At 46.8% G+C, this 22717-nt stretch overlaps 1 protein-coding gene across 6 annotated transcripts in view; it reads right to left on the minus strand.

The window, feature by feature from the left end:
- Positions 1-9538: 9538 nt before the first annotated feature.
- Positions 9539-22717, minus strand: part of CCDC136 (coiled-coil domain containing 136) — a 98869-nt gene continuing 85690 nt past the window's right edge. For 2 of the 6 annotated variants that reach the window (XM_029615650.1, XM_029615656.1), the window contains one exon: positions 9539-10813. In XM_029615650.1, coding sequence (XP_029471510.1) covers positions 10694-10813 — 120 coding nt within the window. In that variant the 3' untranslated portion in view covers positions 9539-10693. Of the gene's footprint in view, positions 10814-19956; positions 20138-22717 lie in introns of those variants that run through there. The other 4 variants (XM_029615654.1, XM_029615651.1, XM_029615655.1 and 1 more) reach the window with 2 other exon arrangements.

Consider the following 22717-nt stretch of genomic DNA (forward strand, 5'->3'; position numbering starts at 1 on the left):
GTGTCAGATCAAATGTCCATCGAGCCCAGCATCTTGTCTCCGACAGTGGCCAATCTGGAGCCCAAAGAATAGGATCCATTACTTATTGCCAACTCCCAGGGAAAAGCAGTGGTTTTCCCAAATCTAACCTGTCTAATAATGGTTTATGGACATATCCTCTCGGAACTTGTCCACATCCCCTTTAAACTTAACAATGTCCTCCAGCAATAAATTCCACACCTTAATTGTGCGCTGAGTGAAAAAAATCTTTCCCCAATTTGTTTTAAATCTGAGGTGTCCCCCTAGTCTTAGTAACAATTTGAAAGGGTAAATAACCATCCCGTTTACCAGTTCCACTCTACACATTAATTTATACACCTCCGTCATGTCCCCTCTCAGTCATCTTTTCTCCAAACTGAAGAGCCCTAATCTGTTTAACCTCTCTTAGTAAGGGAGCTGGTTCATCCCCTTTATCATTTTTGTTGCCCTTCTCTCTACTTTTACTAGTTTTGCAATATCTTTTCTGAGATGTGGTGACCAGAACTGCACACAGTACTCAAGATATGGTTTCACCATTGATTGACACAGGATCAATAAGATATTCTCCATTTTATTCTCCATTCTTTTCTAAATCACTCCTAGCATCTATTTGCTTTTTTTTGAGCTGAGGATTTCAATGTATTATCTACAGTGACTCCATGATCCTTTTCTTAGGTGGTGACTCCTAACATGGAACCTAACATCGTGTTCCTATAGTTTGGATGTACACATTAAATTTCATCTGCCATTTAGATGCCCAATCCCCCAGTTTCTTCAGCTGTCCTGTAGTTATCTGGCTATATTAACCCTTCTACCCAATTCCTCTGATACATATGGAAAATCAAACTTTAATTCTAACACACAGAAAGTGAAAACTTGAATCCTTTTGCCTAATTCCCTTAATACACACAGAAAATAAATAACTCTCTAGGGCACTAGTTGAGTTTTTATTCGACAAAAGTCCTCAGGAGTCTTCATTTTAGAGATGAAGTCATATAGCTCATTTTTAATATAAACACTTCATGGCAGGATACAGGAAACTTAGGAACAACAGTATCCATCATTCTAAAGTCACATGTTGAGACTCTGGGCTAGTGTAAAGGATAGGCAAGAAGAGTGACCATCCTGGAGGCCAAATTGGAGGAGGGCGGCCCCATGCCACCCTTGTGAATCTGCAATCACCTGAGTCTGCAAGATCCTGAAAAAGAAAGTAAGGGCTGGCAAGCAACTCTTGTGTCCAGTGACTGCCCTGACTATGATAAGATTTACTTATTTAAAAGTATTTATGAATCGCTCTTCCCAATTAACAATCACTCAAATTAATGTACAATCAATGTCATGATGCACAGTTTAAAAAAAAAAAAAGCTAAAACGTAACAATAAAATAACAAATCTACACACATAATTCAAATTTAAAAAATGTATCTGCTGTATATCTCACTTAACAACCTGCTATATAGCCCCCTCTGTGCTCTCTAAATACTGCTGCTGCTATCAGCCATGTTTTCAGTCCTCTTTGAAATTTCATAAGATCTCCTTCCTCTCTAATTACCCCAGAGAGCTCATTCCACTACTTCGGAATAGCTGCTGTAAAATATTTCTTTTGCAAGAAGATTTTCCTAAAAGCATTTACTAATGCTAACTGCAGCTGTGATTTTAAATGCGATCTCTGTGCCCTCTCACTAGTATAGCATTGAATTCAACCTTTTAATGGCAGCGGGCCCAATTCACGAAGCATTTTAAAAGCCAACAATAGATTTTTAAAAGCACATTTTTGTGTAACCAGCCCCCAATGTATAGTTACTAGTAACGGTGATGCTGGTACACTTCTTGCACAACCCAGTACCACCTGCGCTGCTGCATTTTGGACCACCTGCAATTTTCTTATTACCTTAATTGACAGTGCCAAATATATGGCATTGTAGTAGTCCAAAAGCAACAGCATGAGGGCACAGGCTATCTTTTTTAATGCCCCCGAAGCCAGAATGTTGCCCTTGGGCCGAGCTGGGGTTGACGCAACCCATAGGTGAGGACCTACGGGTCTCCACCGTCGGCAGGTGGAGAGGGCTGAAGGTAGAGGCCACTGGAGCTTCACCTATACCAGCCCTCGTTCCACGTGGGTTGAGCCTTTAGGTGCCGGGGCCGGCAGGACTTAGGTGGGCCTCAAGGTTGGTTTGCGAGAGACGTTGCTTCAGCCCAGTGACAGCAGTCGATAGGTGGCGTAGTCCTACCCTGGACTGGGTTCGGTACTGGAACTCGGGCGCCAATGAAACGGAGAGTAGCTGGAGGTGCTCGAGCAAAGATAGGCCAAAGCCTGATAAGTCCACATCCAGGGAGTAGACTAAGAGAGGTGTCAATGATAGGCTTGGATCAGGGCCGGCGGCAAGCGGAGGTCATGGCAAGCAATGTAGAATTCTGAACATGGAGAAGTCTATAGCATAGTCAATTAAGGCGATGGTCTGATCACAGAGAAGTCAGGCGTAGTCAGGCGTAGCAGAAATCTGGGTCTGGAGATAGGCAGTAGACTAGTCAGGCGTAGCAGAGCTCCGGGTCTGGAGATAAGCAGAAGAGTAGTCAGGCGTAGCAGAGGTCTGGGTCTGGAGATAAGCAGAAGAGTAGTCAGGCGTACCAGAGGTCTGGGTCTGGAGATAGGCAATAGAATAGTCAGGCGTACCAGAGGTCTGGGTCTGGAGATAGGCTGAAGTGTAGTCAAACAAAAGTCGATATCCGTAGAGTCAGTCCAAAACATAGACAGGGCAGGAACGATGAAGATGGGAACCGGGAACAACGAAGATCAGGAACAAGGAATAGAGAGGATTCTCTATCAGCAATGAGTACGAGGGACGAGGGGTACAAGGAGGCCTATTGCAAAGGCAACGCTATGGAGCGAGGCCTGAGCTTAAATACACTGGAGAGTCTGATGTCATCATCCGGGTCTGCAGCCAGGTACCCGCCGTGGACCCTTCAAAAGGATTAGCGCGCCTAGGGAGGAGCACAGCGCGGGTGGTGGTGTCTCTCCGTGGACCGTGCGGAGAGTCCTGACGAGCAATGGCATCTTGACTGGCAACACTGGGGACCATGGCAGAGCCGGAGGCACCAGGGGCGGCCTGAAGTCGGAGCCAGCGGCCCACTGCTGCTAGCAAGCAGGAACCAGGAGCTGGAGTCTGTGTAAGAAGGTGAGGGGGGCTGCGCGTGGGTCTGCCACGGACGGCACGCGTAACACAGAAAAGGTCGCAATTGTCTAATCCATTTTATTCTACAGAACACCAGTTTTGCTATGGATACCACCTGTTTCTCAAAAGTTAAAGTTCAAATCCAGTTTTACACCCAGGAATTTTACCTCTTCAGCCAGTAACAACCTCACCCCCTGAAAAATAGGTTAGGAACATTCAGGTCCTGTGCCCTAATTTCAACAATTCTGTTTTACTAGGATTCAACACCAATCCATTTTCTCTTAACCAACATGCCACAGGTAAAAAAACATTCATTCAGTTGTGATACTACCACTGATTCTTTTCTTCCTAATGGGGATCAATATCTGGATATCATCCACATAAATAAATGGGATGAAATAAAAAACAAATTAATAAAAGCGGTTATAGGGACGAGCCCTGTAGAACATCTTCCATAACTTCTCTACAAGTAGAGACCTTCCCCTGTTGCACTATTACCTGCGTATGGTCCTGCAAAAAAGCAGACACCCACTTAAGGACGGCACCCCCAAGGCCTGATTCAAGGCAATGGGCAGTCAAACCCTCATGATCTATCAAATCAAATGTGCTGGACAAATCCAATGATACCAGGAGCATTGATTCACCCTGATCCAATCTAGGAAGTGCCTCATCCAAAAGCGTAACCAACACAGTCTCTGTACTACTACGCTTTTCTAAAACTAGCTGTTACAACTGTCGCTGCCCGACGTCTCCACTCCGCCCTCCTTACCTCTCTGGCGACTCCTCCTGCGGTTGACGGACGTTTGGCTGCCACGGCGTCTGCCTGCCGTCCTCTCCGGCGTCCCCGGACCGGCTTGGGCGCTGCCTCCCGCCATGCTGTTCAGCTGCCTTAGGGCGCGCGCGCCGCACGACCCTCCTTCAAGTACCTTCAGTGGCGCGAACCTCAGGGGCATCCCCCTGTGAGGACGTCATGCATCCAGGATATAAAAGGCCTACGCAATTGCTGGCTAATCAAGTTAGCAAAGGTTTCTACAGGTTTCCGTTCCGGGTTATCCAACGGATAGAATTTGCTCTCCGTACCTTGCAACTCTGCCTCCTTCGGACCTACTGTATTTGGAGTACCTGCTCCTCGGGGGCCTCTCTCTCTCTCTTATCTTTCAGGTCGCAGTCTGGAACCAGTACTCGCTCCTCAAGGGCCCATGTTCCTGGACTCACTACCTGGACTTCACTTCTGCCAGGAAGACACCGCTGCCTATAACATCTGTGAGTTACCATCTCTGCCTCTCAGAGCTATTCCCTGGAACCAGGTACTCGCTCCTCGAGGGCCTGCCCTTACTCCAGCTCCTGTGCTCCACACTGAGAGACCGCTGCGTGAGTACATTACCAACGAGGCTCTATTCCTGAACTCTGCATATCCTGCTACTACTCACAATCTCAGTTCTCTCTATTACAGCACAGCCATTGGGATCGCTGTTCCAGAGCCTGAGGGACTACAAGCCCAACCGGGCTACTTTCCAGCTCACTACTGCCACCTCTGGTGGTTCACCAATCCTGTATAATAAAAGAACTAGTGTATGTGTGTGTCTCCTACGCTGAGCCTGACCTGTGGCCCCTCACGGGACTTCCCCCCATGGGCATGGTCATCTGCCACAGGTCCAGGGATCCACCTAAAACCCTTACAAATAATAACACTAGCTTGTGCTATCTCCAAAATATCTGATTCTCCCACAAATTCTGATACATATTTAGTCACCATTTTTTCCAAAATTTTCACAACAAATGGTAAATTTGACACTGGACGGCAGCTACTACATATCGTTGGAACTAATGTATTGTTTTTCAAATTCTTAGGAATACCACCTTCACTAAGGGAAGTACCGATAATTATTAGAGACTAAGCCATCATAACTGTACTCATTCTTTGCAGGCTGTGAAATCTCTCATTAGACCAACATGAAAATCATTATGCAAACACGAGCTTTGGAGACCACATAGATCTTTTCTTCAGATGTCGCACAATGTAATGTCATACATTTGAGGGAACCAAAATAACTAGACTACTTATAAACCAAGAAGGAATGTTTTAGGTAAATGTGAGTCAGAAAAAGACTTTGGCATCCAGGCAGACAGTAAAGATGATGGCATGGCGTCAGGTGGTAGCTAACAAAGTGTCAAAGGTCCAAGGGCATTCAGAAAAGGGAAATACTGGGGTAATGCCTCTGTATAAGTTTTTGAAAAGGCAACAGTTTGGTTTGCCTCAGTACCGGTAGAAGAGATCAAGGAAGAGCAACCATGCTTAAAAGATTCAGTGGCGGGGCAATGATAATATTCATTTGAAAAGCTGGTGAAGTTCACTTGGCAATAAAGGTTAAAATGGATATTCAACATATTCATAAGCATTTAGAAGGCCTTAAAAAGTTTTAGGCAAGACACTGTTTGGGATAGATGGAAACAGATGAACCCTTCAGGCAGAGCCTGAAACTGATCCAGATGATTTACGTTGAAAATAGTTTTTTAATGTCCAGGTGAAAAGGCTCTGGAATACTCTACTGTTGGATTGTATAAGGTATTTAGAATAAATCAGACATTACCAGAGAATAGAAACTATGCAGCTCTTGTCAGATATAATGAGTTAAGGAGTTTCTTGTTCTGAAGCGTTCATAACCTAAAGAGATGAGGAACAGATAGAGAAGATATTACGGGAATTGGGGGAAGCAACAATGCAAGATCCATGAGCCATCTGGGGAAAGAAACTCTGGAAGTCTCCAGCAATCCCCAATAGGGTTGCCAACTGGCTCCAGATTTCCAGGACAGGCTGATCCAGTCCTGGTTTTATTCCCCCCTCAATGCAGGTACTTATAGTCTTGCTTTTCTTAGGGAATGCAATAGGGAAATCAGAATATGTCCCAGCATGCAGTGGGGTAAAACCAGAACTGGATCAACCTGCCCTGAAAATCTGGAGCCAGTTGGCAACCCTGTTCCCCAGAAATCAGAGGAACATCTCCCTGGACAGCTGCAGATTGCTTGCACGTTCTGTTATAGGACGTTTTCCAGAACTTCCTCGATTGTCCCTCCCCGCTGCTCTTTCCATGTGTCTGAGTAACAATTCCACTGCTGAACGAAGTCAGACGTCTTGTAGTCTGACCAGCATGCTTTCAGATAAGATTGCTCATGCTATAACAACTGATTTGTATTCACTTTTTTTTATTGATGTTCTTTCCAAATCTCTTCCTACATAACAGAGTTTTAAATATGTTTTGAATATAAACATTGAAACAAAACCAGCCTGCCCCAAAAGAAAACATGCCTGCGACATGTCAAGAGAGTGTTACCCTGAGCTCTCCTTGACGTGGGCACTGGCAGGAGTTTCCCAGCTGCACGAGGTTCTCCTAAAGTGCAGTTCTGTGCTCTGTCCCAATTAGCACCATGCACCTCTTCCTATGAGAGGCAAGACATTACAAAGAAAAACAGGGAAGAAAGAAGCAATGGGAGAGAAAATAATGGGAGAAAAACAGGTTCTGTACACTTGGATCATTTCTATTTCTATCCCACCTTTTTCAAGGTGACTCAAGGCAGCTTACACCAGAATTATACAATAAGACAATCATATAAAATAATAATAAGAAGGTTTGTGTGGCGGCAGGCACAGCTGGGCTCGGTAGGTAGATGTTCCATTAACCTCAGTGCTGCAGCCCGATCCTGGTCAGAGAGTATGTGCATGCTCTTCTGCCCTGCTTGATCAGTCACTCCCTGTGAAAGAAGGAACTGCTCCTTCCTCAGATCCCAATACTGAGCATGGGGCAAGGCCATTTGCTGGGTTTTAGGGCTTGGTGACTCACTCCTCCAGTCTGCACACAGAACCAGGAAAGGTATGCAGGAAAGTTGGCCTCAATGAGTCCCCTTCTCCTCCATGGGGGTCCTTCCCTTGGTGCACACAATCCCTGGATAAACCAAGACCACCAGCATTGCCCTTTTTTCAAACTACAGGTTTAGGGGATGGAAATGGAAGGTGCATTGCTAAAAGTGATTGACCTGTGTCCCTCTGCCTTGCAAGGTTTAAAAGGCTTTCTTCTAGAATGTCTTCCACATCCTGAGAGGCCAGAACTGCTAAGGCCACTATGCCCTATCCTGCCCTGCCCATCAGCTGCTCCTAATCTCTGAATTCTCCTATCTCTTCCTGCTGCAGCTATGTAACGTCACCATCATGATCAAGAGCCGCCTTCAGTATCAAAGCTGGCAACTGTAGAGCTTCCTTTCTCTCCGTGCTCAGCTTTCCTCTTTATTTTGCCCTTCATTTCCAGATATTGACTGAGTTTTAATTTTTATGGCCCAGCAGCTTCCTCTTGCTTCTTTGGGCTTCCAGCTCACATTGGAATCAGAGCTTGGATCCAGCGTCACGGAGCCTTCATTAACAAAAGTACCTGGGGATATTTTTCCTCCCAACTTACTTTAGTCCTCAGCCGGGGGCCGTGCGCCAGGGCTCCTTCTGGAAACCAGGGCCCCCGATCCAGCCACTAGGCATCACCATTGTGCAAGGATTACAATTTCCTTCTCCCCAGGGGCTGTGAATGCTGCCTCCACCTCGCTGCCCGTTCAGGCTGACTCAGCGAGCAGAAGCCCCGAGCCCTCCACGTGGCGGCAAGCGGCACTGCTGCTGAGTCAGAGTGTGGTGCTTATATTGAGCCCTACCTGCTTTCCTCCACCTCTCCGGCCTTCTATCTTGCTCCTCCAGTACTAAACCAGTACCTCAGAGTACATAACCCGCAAATCTCCTTTTCCTTTTGTGGGAAATTATTTTAAGGAGGAAATTAGCTTGTGGAAGATTATTGTACCACCATAGAAGGAATGAAGCAGAGAATCACTGATATTATGAGTGTAATTATTTGATATAAGGACTATAAGTTCTGAGAATAAATATTCCATTTTTTTAGCCTGTTTGTAACAAAACACAAGTCCTGAGGTCAGATATATTGAAAGAGCAGTTACTCAGAAAGGCTCACTGTGCAGATATCTGAGAAAAACAGGACATTAGCCTCTAGGCCACACCTAGATGTTGGTTGCTAATGCAATAACGGGCAGTTGGGGCCTCAATGAGCACATGAGGAGTGGTCCAGAGAAAGAACTAGGACAAAGGTCAGCAGAATCAACATAAAAGATCTACTTCAAACTAGTTGTTTGAAATCAGAGAACTAACAGCCCGGAGGAATAGCTTTGGAACATTACTAGAGTTAATGAAGTGACCCATGAAGAAAGAAAAAGGTTTTGGGACATTATCAGTGGCTAATGAAATGACCAATGAACTTGTTGCTGATTTCCCAACCCGTTGTCCCAAATTTCCAAAATACAACATATTGGGAATTGTGAGGAAAGTGTTTTGTGTATATATTCTTTAATGCAAACTGTATGTTTTGATTGCTTATTCTCAGACTTATAAGTAAACTTCTATACTTGTAAATAATTCTGTTGTGTATTCTGTGACATATAACCTACCAATCAGTCACTCCCCCCCCCCCCCCTTTAACGTTATCTTTGTAATTTTGCTTTGATTATTGGTGCAGACCCCACAGGTAAAAGTACCCCCAGTTTGCACCAATATTGGCAGTTTAATTATTGCCCCCTATGTGAATAATTTAACCCTAATATAATACCGTTCCCATTGTGAACAAGGTTAGTAATCGGGGGGGAGAGGGGGTGGAATTTCAGTCCAGCCTTACCTTCCATTGTAAAAAGCACTTATTCCAAGTAAAGAATTTGATGCAAGTTGAAACCTTTTCTCAATCTGATTTTCAGACAGTTTTGCAAAGCCTTGTCCTGACAAAACTTGACTACTGTAATCCCGTTTATCTTGGTCTACCTCTCTCCACTTCAAAGGCACTACAGTCAGAACTCAGATGCAAGGACCCCGACCAGCTCTGCCCACAGTGACTAAATTATAGCCATCCTCTGGGTTCTCCACTGGATACCGGTACAGTGGAGAATAAAGTTCAAAATTCTGACTCCGATTCACTCCTGAAAATTTATGGACCAACCAGGGCAGTAAAGTCCATTGGCCAATGACTTCTAGACATATCTTCAGCATAGACAATTCGGCTCACAATTTTGAGAGAAAATGTTTGCAGTAGCTGGCGCTCAGTTATGGAGCTCCTTACCCGAACAGCTCAGGAAAGAATTTTATGACTTTTCTTTAAAGAAGGGTTCAGTCTGTAACCTGGAGTGTACATCTGATCCTTAGCTTGCAGCATTATGAACATTTCAGATCCTGGTAGCCCGGCTTTGTGGGTTTGTCTCTGCCCTGAGGATTGTTATATGTAATGTATATTTTAGTGTAAGCTGCCTAGAACACTGGATAGCAGGGCTTATAAATACTTTAATAAATAAATAATAAAACCTTCTTAGAGAGAAGGTGTTTCCCCATTACAGTGAATCATCTGCACGGCAGTACAAGTTCTAGCCCTAGACATGCCACTCTTACAGAGCACTTTGCACCCCCAAACCAGTCCTGGCGACCTCCCAGCCAATCGGGTTTGCAGGATGGATCCACAATGAATATGCAAGAGATAAATTTGTATATGCCAAGTTGCCAATGTATTCATATTAGCGACTCAGCACACTGGCAGCTCAAAACCACTTGCCCATAGGGACTCAGCAAGGTGAAAGGTCTGTGGTTTCCTTCGTTTGTGACACAAAAGGTTGAAAGGTCCGTAGCGATTCAGCAGTTTGGAAGGTCTGAACACAACGGAGTGACACTGTGCAAGAGTGGCACTTGATGGGTTGTAGTTAAAATTATATTTTCTTTATAACGCTATGAAGGAGACTCAAGAGATAAATGGCATAATTCCTTCCTACACTGCCCTCTTATTTATCAGAGAGCGAGTCCCTTGTCTTCAGAACAGTCAGGGTCGGAGAAGAGGAAAGAGGGAACAGAAACAAGAAGCTGAGAAACAGCCCCAAGGGCTGAGAGACACATGCACACCACCACATTAAACCCCTGCCCCTCCCCCTCCCCCTCCAACTTATTGCTCAGCAGTGCTGAAGGACATCAGAAATCAAGTCCGGTCATTCCCTCCCCCCCCGCTCCTAGTGTTTTGCGTTTCCTCTGGATCCAGCTGTACAAAGATCCCAGCTCCCCATTTCACAGTCATTTCCTTTTGCGTGAGCTGCGGCTTCCAGTTTATTGCGGTGGGCAAGTGTCCATCCATTGTGCCCGGGGCATGACATTTTGCTCAGCGGATCTCAGGACTCTCTTTATCTTTTGCTGCCAAGTAACAGCCCCGGGGTTGGCTTGTCCCATCCAGGCGACGACAGCAACCTGAGTCCCCTAACCCAAGTCCCTCCTGGTTGGGGGAGGGAACAGGGTAGGTCAACCAGTCCTTCTCCGCTGACTTCTTCTAAAGGGATATGTTCCATCAGACTTGGCCAGCAAAAGCGGAAGTACCCGGCTTACAAAAGTCTCACAATGTCCACAGGGCTCAGATTTCCATTTTTGGTTTTCACAGTTAACTTCAGAAGGAATTGAGTTTCAATTTCATCTCTGGTTTTTTTTTTATATAAAAACATAAGAATAAAATAAAAGGCCTGCATGAGCATAACAGAAGGAAGAGATTGAGTTGGAGTATGTGTGCCTGCAAGTTAAAAAACAGAAAAAAAATAAATAAATACATGTAAAAGAAACTGAAGTGAAAAAATGTAAATAAAAAAAACAAAAAAAAAACCACAAATCCCCACTTAATCTTAGGATGCATCAGTTCCTGTGTACAAATATCTACACCTCAGAGACAAAGAAAGAAGAAATAAATTATGACAAAATGACATATAACAAAGACAATAAAACTGACAGTGCCAGACATCATTAAATAAGAATAAATATTAAGGAAAGGGTTTTCATCCTTTTTACCACTGATATATATACATGCTCTTCAGTTTTCTCCTGCTCTTTTGAACTTTCAGTTCAATCAGAACTGGCCTGGGCTGGGGCTTCAGAACCAGGGATTAGGGATTTCTATCCCTCCCCTATCCCCAACCAGCCATTGCAGCGACAGTCTTTTGCCAGGGGCCGCAGACTGTGACCCACCCCCTGCCTCGGAAACCCTAAATCCAGCTAGTAGGTGTCACCAATCCCTGAATATATTTCCGAGGACCTCTCCCCCATACTGAAATTAAGAACTGACTAGAATTGCACCACCTGAGCACCAAGCCCTCGAGAAGGCTGCAAACTGGCCACCTGCTGATGACATCATCATTTGCTTGCTGCACAGAAAAACAAATGGTGATGTGGTCATGAGCTGTGAGACAGCTTGTCCTCCCTGCAACAGCAGGAGCCAAACTTTGAAACTTATTCCTACAGTGTGCACATTCGCCCCCACGGCCTAACAGAGATGCACAACACGGAATACACTCCCTCTTGATTTTTTTTTGTGTAGAAATTGCGAGTAAGCAGGCATGGATCTGAAATGCATTGTTACGATCCTGCTTGTGGGATAGGCCCACAAGCAGTCCCTTACCTCTCCGCTGCCATCGCTGATTTCTGGGCCTTCTCCTCGCGGCCAGGAGGCCGCTGCCATGGCACCAACACCATGGTCCTCTCGCGGCCTGGATGCCGCCGCTATCCTCTTTGTGGCCTGGAGGCCACTGTCAAACTCGCTGCTTTCTTCACGGCCTGGCGCCGCTCCTGCTCCTTCCTTCTGCAGCTAAGGAGACCGCCGGCAACACCAGAGCTTGGCTTCAAGGCCTGGTGCCGCTCCTGCTTCTTCTTCGCGGCTAGGCCACTGCCAGCTCTCCTCTTCAGCTGCCTGGAGGCCACCCCGAAGCTTCCGCTCCATGGTCAGAAGGCCGCCATCATCTTTGTCCTCTTCTGTGGCCTGGAGGCCGCCCTGGAGCTCCTCTTCATGCAGCAGGGAGCCACCAACAATCTTCTTTGCTTCGCAGAAGGGAGCTGCTCACGTCGGGGCTTGCTTCTTCCTGTGCGGCAGGAAGCCGCTCTCCAAGGTCCTGCCTCTTCCTTAGGCTTGCGGCCATGGCTCTTCCCTTCATTTAAAGGGCCAGTCCTTCTGGCTCCTCCTTGTGATGTCATTGAGGCATTTCCTCTTCAGCCCTACAAAAGGGCTCAGCCTTCAGTCAGTCTTCACCTTCGCAAGGAGTTAGTCATGGAGTCGGCCCTCTCCTGGATCTTCAGTTCCAGCTCTTCACTCCAGGAGTCCTCCATGATCCCTATTCACTTTTTCAAGGTACTCTGTTCTTTGTTGGTCCTCTTTGTCTTTGTCCATGGTTCTTGAACCTCCGTCATCGTCTTTGTTCCATGATCTGGTCTCTCGTCAGATCCCATCCTCTTGTCTTCAGATCTCCCGATGTCTCTGTGTCTTCAGATGTCCTGATGTCACCATGTCTCCAAATGTCTTCTCGTCTTCAGGTGTCCTGACGTCTCCCTATCTCCGGATGTCCTGATGTCCCCTTGTCTTCGGATGTCTAGACATTCCAGTCTCCTGATGTTCCAGTCGTCCCTGTGGTCCTCCTCTCTAGAAGTCCCCTGTAGTCCAGATGCCATAGATGTCCTGAGGTACCGCTGTCCATTCATATCTGCTGTCCATTCATATCCGCTGTCCTACATTCCAACCCTGATGTTCCAAGTCTTGCTTCTGATGTCCTTTGACAGGTTCTGATCCTGAAGTACCGTCAGTCTTTATGTTACGGGTTCAGCTCGCTCGCCCCAGACTTCGTTTTCAGCTGACCTTCCTGGGAGTAAATCCGTTTCTATCCGGTGTCTGAGTTTGGTGGGTGGAGCCTTCTTCCGGCAGGATCTGTCTTCGAGCACTGCCCGGATTCCTCCTAGTCTCTGAGCCTCTGTCTTCATCTGAGTACCTGAGTCCTTATCCTCGTCTGAGTCTTCCCTAGTTCCAAATCTTCATCGGAGTATCTGGAATCCTTGCCTGACTCTCTAGAATCCACTTCTGATCTCCACCTATGTCTGAGCTTTTGTGTCTGAGTTCCAAGCCACCTCACGTTCTCGTCTCATCTGAGTCTTCAAGCGTCCTCGTCTCGTCTGAGTCCCAAGTTCCACGTGTCTTCATTTCATCTGAGCCTCCGAGCTTCCTCACCTTCTTCAAGCCATCAGCCTAATCCAAGGCCCCGTCTTGTTCCAAGCTCCAGTACCATTGCCTGTCCTCGACCTCTGTCCGTCCTGCTGCTACCCAGTGGCAGGTCCGAAAGGGCTATCGAGTGGCCGGAGGGCTACCCCAGAGCCCAGCATTGTGTTGTTGGGTCTCTACCGGTGCGTGCAGGTTCAGCAGAGGTTAGGGCGGTGGTCAGCCTGCTCCTCCCATACTGGGACATGTCTTGCCTGCTGTGGCGCTTCCACGGAGCTCCTCTCTGCAGTCGCATCGTGGTCCATGGGCACACATCCCCTGGAATCGGGAGTGCTCCCAAGCGCTCCCTCCCACAGATTCCAACATGCACTAGCTGGATTCTCACTGCTAAGAGCAGGAATTTCAGAAATGGGGGGACAACTGCAGACAATATTACAGTGGCTTTTTTTTTTTTTGAAGAAGAAGAAGATACGGGGCCTGTGGATTTGTGCCAGGATGGGTATGGAAGAGGAGAATCTGAGGATGAAAAGATGTATGTTTTACCCATGATTCCATGTCTGTATTGTCCCTCTCATGCCCATCTGCCATGCATAAGCTCTAGATGCAATGCTTGTATGTGGAGAAGAGCAGGCAGCTCCTCACCCCCTGCATTAGAGAAACACTGCTCTGCGACTCACTGCTAGACGCCGAGGATGTGGTCTGCCTTACCCTTGGTTGGAAGAAGCACCCTCTGCTGGGTCTCAGTCCTTCATAACCCCAAATCAAGAGTCTGGGGAGCTACGGGCAATTCCTCTCCAATGTTGAGATCCACCACTCCAGAGTACATACAAAAGCACATGGGCTCAGCCCTGAACAAAGTGTCCACGGTACAGCCCTTCTCCCTGGAGTTATTCACCAGCACTAAATGCTCTGAGGAAGTCCCCAGCAAACCTATCTTACCAGAAACATAAGCAATATTCTTTTGGCCATCACATGCTTGTTAGCAGTTAGTGGAATGACTAGTGGTGGTGGCTACCTGTTTCCCGGCAGCTTATTCCTAGTAAACTGCACTTCTGCTGCACCAAATAAAGAAATGAATAAAATGATATGGTAGTGTGGATTTCTGAAGCAGAAATTCAACACAACTTCTGTTCTGAGCTACAGAGCTGAGATACCTGGATTTTGCGCTGTTGAAAAGATGGGAACAATTTGACAGCTCCGTTGGGAAAACAATGAATAATTCACGTCTTGTCAATGTGTCCAGCGTGAAATCATCTCAGATTGGGAGAATAACTTAGATGCAAGCAACATTTTTTCTAAATAAAATTTGGAGTACCTACACCTTAAGATTCTACGATTGGTGGGAGTGGATACTGAACATGTAAATGCCAACAATATCTCCTCTGAAAAGAGAGAAAATGAATAAAAGGCAATGTATGATTTAAGGTGGTTTTCAACTGCACTTATTTGTAATTGTCATTTCTTAATATCACTATTAAATGTTTCTTTTCAGAGCACCAATTTTCACGAAAGATGCTTGCTTCAGCCATGCTGCCACCTCCATGAAGCAATCATAATGGGAGTAGTATTATAAGAAATTCATATCCACACACCTTCATGAATGCCATTATACATGCCATACGAAGGGGACTGGTCCCAAGGCTCATGTGCTGCAGGGCGAGGGATCTATGGGGCCAGTTGGGCCTGAATATGTCACAGAGTTGGTGCCCTCATGCCTGGAAAGGAAAGCAGCTGCCATCACCGTAGCTGCCCCCGCCAGCTTACAAGCAGCAGTGAAAGATGGGCTTCGGAGGAGGTGCCTCTTGGGCCAGCAAGGGCTACCAGGCCAGGTTGCCAACTGTCAGTAAACAAACAAAAAAAAAAATTGTATATCATCTTTACAAATAATTTCATGTCAGTAAATGCATCATGAGCAATGGAGCCCGTCTCCGGTGCCAAGGGTTCAGGATGTGCAAGGCTGTGGAAAATGGGGCGTCTCGGTGCAAAAACGGATGAATCGCAGCACAGTAAATATGGTGTGCATAAAACAGACAAGGGAAAACATGTGTTGGCAAAAAATAGTTACAATTATTAGCCAGGTGGGTTTGAGGAAAGCCACCCTTATCCCTGAGAGTGAGCAATAAGGAAATGATTCTATTCGTTGGGATCTGCCAGGTACTTCCTAATTGCCCAGACTGGCCACAGCTGAAGTCAAGATGCTAGGCTCAATGGACCTTTTGTCTGACCCAACATGGCACATCTTATGTTTGTGTTGTTAGAAAAATCTAGAAGACTGTCAGTAAAAAATAGTTTCATGACGTGGTGACCATGTTCCCAGTGATGTCTGGAGAAGAGGACGTGAAGATGGCAAGTTTAAAGGGGAGAAACCTAACAAGAATAATTCCACAGAAAAGCCAAATTGTGAAGCCTGGCAGTTTGCATGGCCTCATGTTAATATTTGTGCTGCAAGAATTTTCAGAAGCCTAAAATTTGCTACTATGGACAAAATAATTGCTTTCATAATAACTTATAACGTTCTGGTTTTGTTCATCAAATAGCTAAATCTGGCACTAAGGAGTGTTACAATTATATTTTTTCCGGTTTTCCCATCGATAAGCAGGCTGAATTAGCCTTCTGGGGTGATATCCTCTGATGGCACAGAGCAAAGCTTTCTTTTAGTATGCAGAGCTTTGTTCTGCGTGCATGTACGGTGGTTTCCTGTGCGATTACCTCTTCTCCTCAGTTTTTTCTTTCTGCGCAGCTGGATGGTAGCACGGTTGAATTTCTCTCTCTTCTCTTCAAATTTTGGCACTTGTAGTGACTCCCAAAACAGCACTTTTAAGTGCTACCACGGTGCCCAAAACTCCAGGATTTAAATATTGTCAATATAGGAAAATCATGTCTATCACTGATGAACATAACTACTGTTCTCTCTGCCTCGATCCAGATCACCAACAGGCCTCTTGCTGCGACTGCGGAAGGATGTCTTCAAGGACCAGGAGACAGCGGGCGGCCAAGATTATGCAGCTAAGACAAGGTGAGGCTTCAACGGGCTCCTATGCCCCCCTCCAAAAAGGCCCACAGTCAACCCAATCATCACCTAAGTCAGAAGATGCACTGGGCCTCCTATGAAAAAAGAACCACGTTGGTGGGTCCCATAGATATCTCCTCCAGGCACAGCCAGTTGGAAAAGACTCCCGGAGAGCTAGAGCCATTGCAAGTGACTGAAAAAGGATGCACTGCATCAAGCATGGCGTCATCAGGAAAACAACAGTTTGAAGCATCTCATAAGCCCAACTCGCAGCCCTCGACACACCCTAAGCATAAAGGGGAGTCAACTGTGTTGCATGGGGCTAAGCAAAAGACGCACGACGCAAGTGCTGAAGGCATCGAAGCAGGTCCCAGCTGCTTCACAACATCATAAGCATATGACGCAATTGTTGAAGCTGAATCACCCGGTGAAGCCGAAGCAAGCATCAAAGCAGACACATCCGAAGCTGAAACAATCATTGAAGCCCGATGCAGCCCTCCAGTTGCACAACGCTTTCATCTACTCATGAGGAAGACAGACAAATCTCCGCCTTCAGGGGTGGAGAACAGCCACCAGCCCAATAAAAAGCAGCTGGATACCCATCCCTCCAAACATCATAGGGATCCTCTCATGAGCCCTGAGGAGCTCATGAGAGGAAAGCAATCGGAGAAGACATGATGTCCTCAATATCCATCAGAGGTTCTCTCGGAAGGGTCTTCTACATCTTCCCACAGAATTTATACTAATCTATCTTCAGTATCTCAACTGAAGCAACAATCTCCTCAACTTCAGGAGCCGCTTATTAAGAGACACAAGTCAATTCACCCAAGAGTTGACACCCTTGGAGCACCATAGAAGACCAGACTCCTCCATACTGATGATGGCTTTACCTACATCTCATAGTGCGCACAGACAATCTACTTCTAAATCGTGTCCAGATGTTGAACTGGTCTTTGCTCCACTCAAAGAGATGCATCCGGCCGCTTATGGGGGAGCAGCCTCACAGGCCATTACCCTGATATTGGCCATTCTCAAGACATATTTCTCCTCGCTCGACACTGAGTGACACACCAGCTCGCCAGCAGAGGAAGAATTCTCCCCTATGGATTCTCTTTCATCCCTGGAGCAAGAGGCCAATAGCCCACTAGACCAGGATCAGAACTGAGAACCAAACACTTCCCTGGAATCAAACGGGGACCACACAGATTCTCCACTTCCTCTCCAGGAAGCTCCAGGGGTATCCTTTCTGACCCTCCAACTTAGGACCTTCCAGAGCAGTCATCACCCCCGGAAGGGAACTAATAGAAACTGCCACCAGTGATTCTACCATCCTGCAAACAGCAAATGATGACCTGAAAGTACTGTTCATTTTTCAGCTAAATTGGACCTGACAGTGTCACTTTAATAAAGCAGCCCTGGCTTTTAACTTCTTTCCCAAGTACCCTGGCCTAGCTAAGGCCTTCAGTAGGAATCCAATGGTGCCAGTGGATAGATGGCAGTGCCATTTCAGTTCCCCTCTTCCCCTGAATGGGGCAGTGTTATTAGAACCTGCTGGCAGGGTAATATCCATCTCACAGGACGTGCACTAATAGTGCCTTTGCCTAGGCTTAAGCTACTTGGTTTGTTTCCAGAATTCTGCACTTTCAGCCTTCTATGGTATCAAAGATCTGCCGTGTTCATGTTACTATAGGAAGAGTCTCTCTAAATGAACATCACATCCTTTACAGGAGCATCAACATATTGCAGTGTAAACTGTCCCCTTAAAGCAGCTGCAGCTCTTAACCATGTCCTTTTCAAACAGGTATTTACTCTTCTTCTGGTCTCATTTTTTTAAACAGGAAAAATGGGACTGCAAGTCCCAGAATGCACTGGCATGGACATTACAAAGTCAGCACTGGCCTGAAAGGTTACCCTTTAAATTTGGGATGAACACCTGGAAACATTTGCAAGGCAAGTGCTGAGAGCTGAGGCTTCCTGTCTAAGTCACAACATGGCAAGGTGGCTTGGTTCTGTTGATCAAGGATTTCTGAAGGCTGTGATTCCTTGGCAAAGAACACTAGCCTTCCTTCCCCCTTCTACCTGCCTAAGCATGCTCACATGCACATACAATTACATGTCAATGCACACATGCAAGGCCTCTGCCCTCATGACAGTGCTGGCCGAGCCAGTGTGTTCTGCTGAGTGCTATCCTCTCCCTCCTCTCTTCTCTCCATATTTCCCCATTCCCTGATAATAATCACTTCTCCCAGTGCTGTGTCCCTGAGAGCAACAACATCTCTACAACTGTCCTCACACTAAGTTAAGGGGAGGGCATGGCCCACCGCTTTCCATGTCAGTCACCTATACATGTAAATAATGTTAATATTACTACACTTAACATAAGGCTTGGGGGTAACCTGCACAAAGCAGCAGTTACTACCCTTAACAGAAATATGGAGGTAACCTGCACGGAGCGGCAGTTACTACCCTTAACAGAAATATGGAGGTAATCTGCACGGAGCGGCAGTTACTACCCTTAACAGAAATATGGAGGTAACCTGCACGGAGCGGCAGTTACTACCCTTAACAGAAACATGGGATAACCTGCACGGAGAGGCAGATACTACCCTTAACAGAAACATGGGATAACCTGCACAGAGAGGCAGATACTACCCTTAACAGAAACATGGGATAACCTGCACGGAGAGGCAGATACTACCCTTAACAGAAACATGGGGATAACCTGCACGGAGAGGTAGTTACTAACCGTAAAAGAAACATGGAGGTAACCTGCACAGAGCGGCAGCTACTACTCTTATCAGAAACATGGAGGTAACCTGCACAGACCAGTAGTTACTACCCTTAACAGAAACATGGAGGTAACCTGCACAGAGCGGCAGCTACTACTCATCAGAAACATGGAGGTAACCCGCACAGACCAGCAATTATTACCCTTAACTGAAACATGGGAGTAACCTGCACAGAGCGGCAGTTACTACCCTTAACAGAAACTTGGGGGTAACCTGCACAGAGCGGCAGCTACTGCCATTAGACACTAGCTGGGCAGTTTGGATGGTCCATTTGGTCTTTTTCTGCCGTCGTTACTATGTTACACACATAAACAGAGACACATAGAAATGCTCGTGCACACACCCACACAGAAAGACACACATGTATGCTTGCACACAAACACTGCACAGGGCGCTAACCACAGACAACTCATCTGGAGGAAGGCCCTGCTGGGATGTGGGAGGGTGCATTTGCTTTGTCCAAGGGGACAGAAGAATGGACACAAGGGAAGGTGTGGAGTTGAGCAATGGTTCAGGACAGAGAGTATAGAAGAATATTTCAGCTCTGCTGCACAGCCGTGCACCGAGTAATCTTTGTGTCTCTTCCAGGGATGGGACTTTCTTTAGACAACCGCAGAGTTCTAGCCTTGGACTCTTGAGCCTTTCCACTGGTTCTTAGAAATCTTTTCATTTAGCAGCTTGAGTTAGGGAGCCCCGCCCGAGAGGATGGACAGAGAGGCAGGATGAGCCACGAAGGGTCTGTAAAATGCGTGTGTGTGTGCGTGCATGTTTGTGCGTGTGAGTGTGTGTGTGTGCGTGCATGTTTGTGTGTGTGTGTGTGTGTGTGTGTGCGTGCATGTTTGTGTGTGTGTGTGTGTGTGTGTGTGCGTGCATGTTTGTGTGTGCGCGTGCATGTTTGTGTGTGTGTGTGCATGTTTGTGTGCGTGCGCGTGCATGTTTGTGTGTGTGTGTGTGTGTGTGTGTCTGGGAAGGTCTTCAGTCCAGCACTCTCCTCAGGCTGGGATACAGGAATACAACAGTTGTTGCTACAGCCAGGACAATGACCGGTCTCCACGCTCCAGGGGGACCCTGTGGACAGGAGAGAGAACAGCTGTGAGCTGGGAGGGGGGGGGGGAAGCCTGTTAATTCAGCCAAAAATAAAACCTGCCCTAAAATGAGCCACTGTTTGCTCAGCCTGAGCACATGGCAGACAGGAAGAAAAAAAAAAAAAAAGCTGGAGAACAGGTGCAGGGACCAGCGACCTGCCTGTACTGGGCAGCGAGAACACTATGGGCTTTATCTAATGCCAGGGTCCCGTGGCAACTCTCTGCTAGAACTAGCTGCAAGGCCGAGAGCTTTCATGGCTTCGCCCCCTTCTCATGTGGCTTACCCCTACCTATCTTATCGCCCTTAGCTTAAACTCCCCACCCCAGTGCTTCTCTTTCACTTACTACCTGCTAGTGAAAAACTGGAACACTGAAGCGCTAACAGATAAACTCCTGCGTAGCCTAAAATTTAACTTTCTTATGGCAGGGGTAATGTCTCCTTCTCGGCCCTTTCCTGCACAGAGGACCCTCTAAGCACTGGCTAAGCCACTGCTCTAACTCACTTCATGTCCCCTCTGAGTTCGTCCATCCTCCTTATAGATACTATACCTAGCTGGGTAGTTAAGGCATATAGCAGATGCAGAGAGACATAAGTCCCTACACTAAATAGTATTCTGCCATGTGTCATCAATAGCTAGGCAGTAAAGAAAGATACCATATTACCAGAACAGGTGGTTCAGTAGATAGGCATCATATATAGAGAGCTCCAGGAGACAGCACAGAGACAACAGTAAGGAAAAGTGCAGAGAAAATATAGAGACAAATAGTTATAGCACATAGTGAGAGAAATCCTGGCTGTTGTAGCAACAGGCATTATATGTAGTGTGTGTCCTTCCATGATCTTTCTGACTAGAGCACAGAGCTATCGGGGTAGATAATTCAATGGCCACTATTCAGACACGTGCTATAGATAAATATCACATACAGCACAGAGACAAATACTACAGAGGGCCAGTGGGGTTAGCACAAGCACCCTAAAGAGCCGCAGGATATCACAGAGACAGACACTATAGATAATTATCATGCAGAGAGGATACAGACATGCTAGGGTATACAAAACCAGCTGAAACCCACAAAACACTTGCAGTCAAATGCATATTTCTAGTCAAACACCCCTCTCCCTTTGTCATTTCTTCCCTCTCCCCCTTACTCTGGCCCCCTTTCCCCACCTCGTCTCATCCCTTCCCTCTCGCCATTACCACAATTTATTTATTTATTTAGATTTTTATATTCTGCTTTTCTGCACTTCAAAGAGGATTACATTCAGGTACTGTAGGTATTCCCCTATCCCCAGAAGGCTTACAATCTAATTTTGTACCTGAGGCAAGGTAACAAGGAGTGACGGAGAGATTTGAACGCTGGTTTCCGTGGGTCGAAAGCCACCAGGGTCTATCCACCAGGCTACTCCTCCACTCCGATAGCACCCAGATTCCTTCCCCACCTCAGTGATATGAAACCGCTATCTGATGGGAGGAGCAATCAGATAGGAGTTAGCAATCTGTTCAATTCAGAGTTACAGTCTGCTAGGGAGTTAGCAATCTGTTATGAACATTGTGCTGGAGTTAGCAATCTGTAGTACATAGGAGAGTTGTGGGTGGATCCTTGGACCAGTGGCAGATGACCACGTCCCCGGGGAAGACCCCGAGAGGGACCACCGGTCAGGCTCAGAGTATGGAGACAGACACACACACTAGTTCTTTTAATAGACAATATACTGAACCACCAGAGGTGGCAGTAGTGAGCTGGAATGCCCAGCTGGGCTGTAGTCCCTCAGATGCTGGAACAGCGATCCCTGGAGGCTGAGCTGCAGAGAAACTGAAATATAGTGAGTAGGCATACACCAAACCTGATGGTAAGATTCACACAATGTCTCATAGAAGCCCAGGAGCTGGAATGTACAGGCCCTCGAGGAGCAAGTACCTGGTTCCAGGGAAAGCTCTGAGAGAGCGATGGTAACTCACAGATATAGTAGGCAGTGCTGACTTCCAGGCAAAAGTGAATTTGAAGAAGTCCATGAACAAGGGCCCTCGAGGATCGAGTACCGGTTCCAGACTGTAATCTACATAGTAAGAAAGAGAGCGAGGCCCCCGAGGAGCGGGTACCCATGGTTAGTCCGAGGAGGCAGAGTAGTGTAGGTAGTATAACCCTTGCTAACTTGATATGTTAGCAAATTCTAAGACCTTAAATATCCGTCACGGGTGACGTCATCTTCGGAGGTCGCCCCCGAGGTTCGCGCCATCGCCGGTACTTCAATCGGGGCCGTGCCGCGTACGCGCCCCTAGGCCTCCAGGAAACATAGCGGTCATCAGCGTGGAGCCGGTCTGGGGACGCCGGAGGACCTCGGCAGAGAAACGCTGCGGCAGCCAATCTTCCTGCAGGTGAAGAGGGAGGCGCCAAAGAGGTGAGGAGGGCGGAGAGAGGGCGGAGAGAGGGCGTCGAGAACCGACAGACACAACAGTACCCTCCTTCAAAGGGCGAATTCGTCTTCGGGTACAAGACTTAGGTTTTTAAGGATGTGCAAGGTGGAACTGACGAAGCATCTCTTTATCCAGGATTTTGGTCT

Source organism: Rhinatrema bivittatum, chromosome 9 (assembly GCF_901001135.1).
Source record: "Rhinatrema bivittatum chromosome 9, aRhiBiv1.1, whole genome shotgun sequence".
NCBI lineage: Eukaryota > Metazoa > Chordata > Amphibia > Gymnophiona > Rhinatrematidae > Rhinatrema > Rhinatrema bivittatum.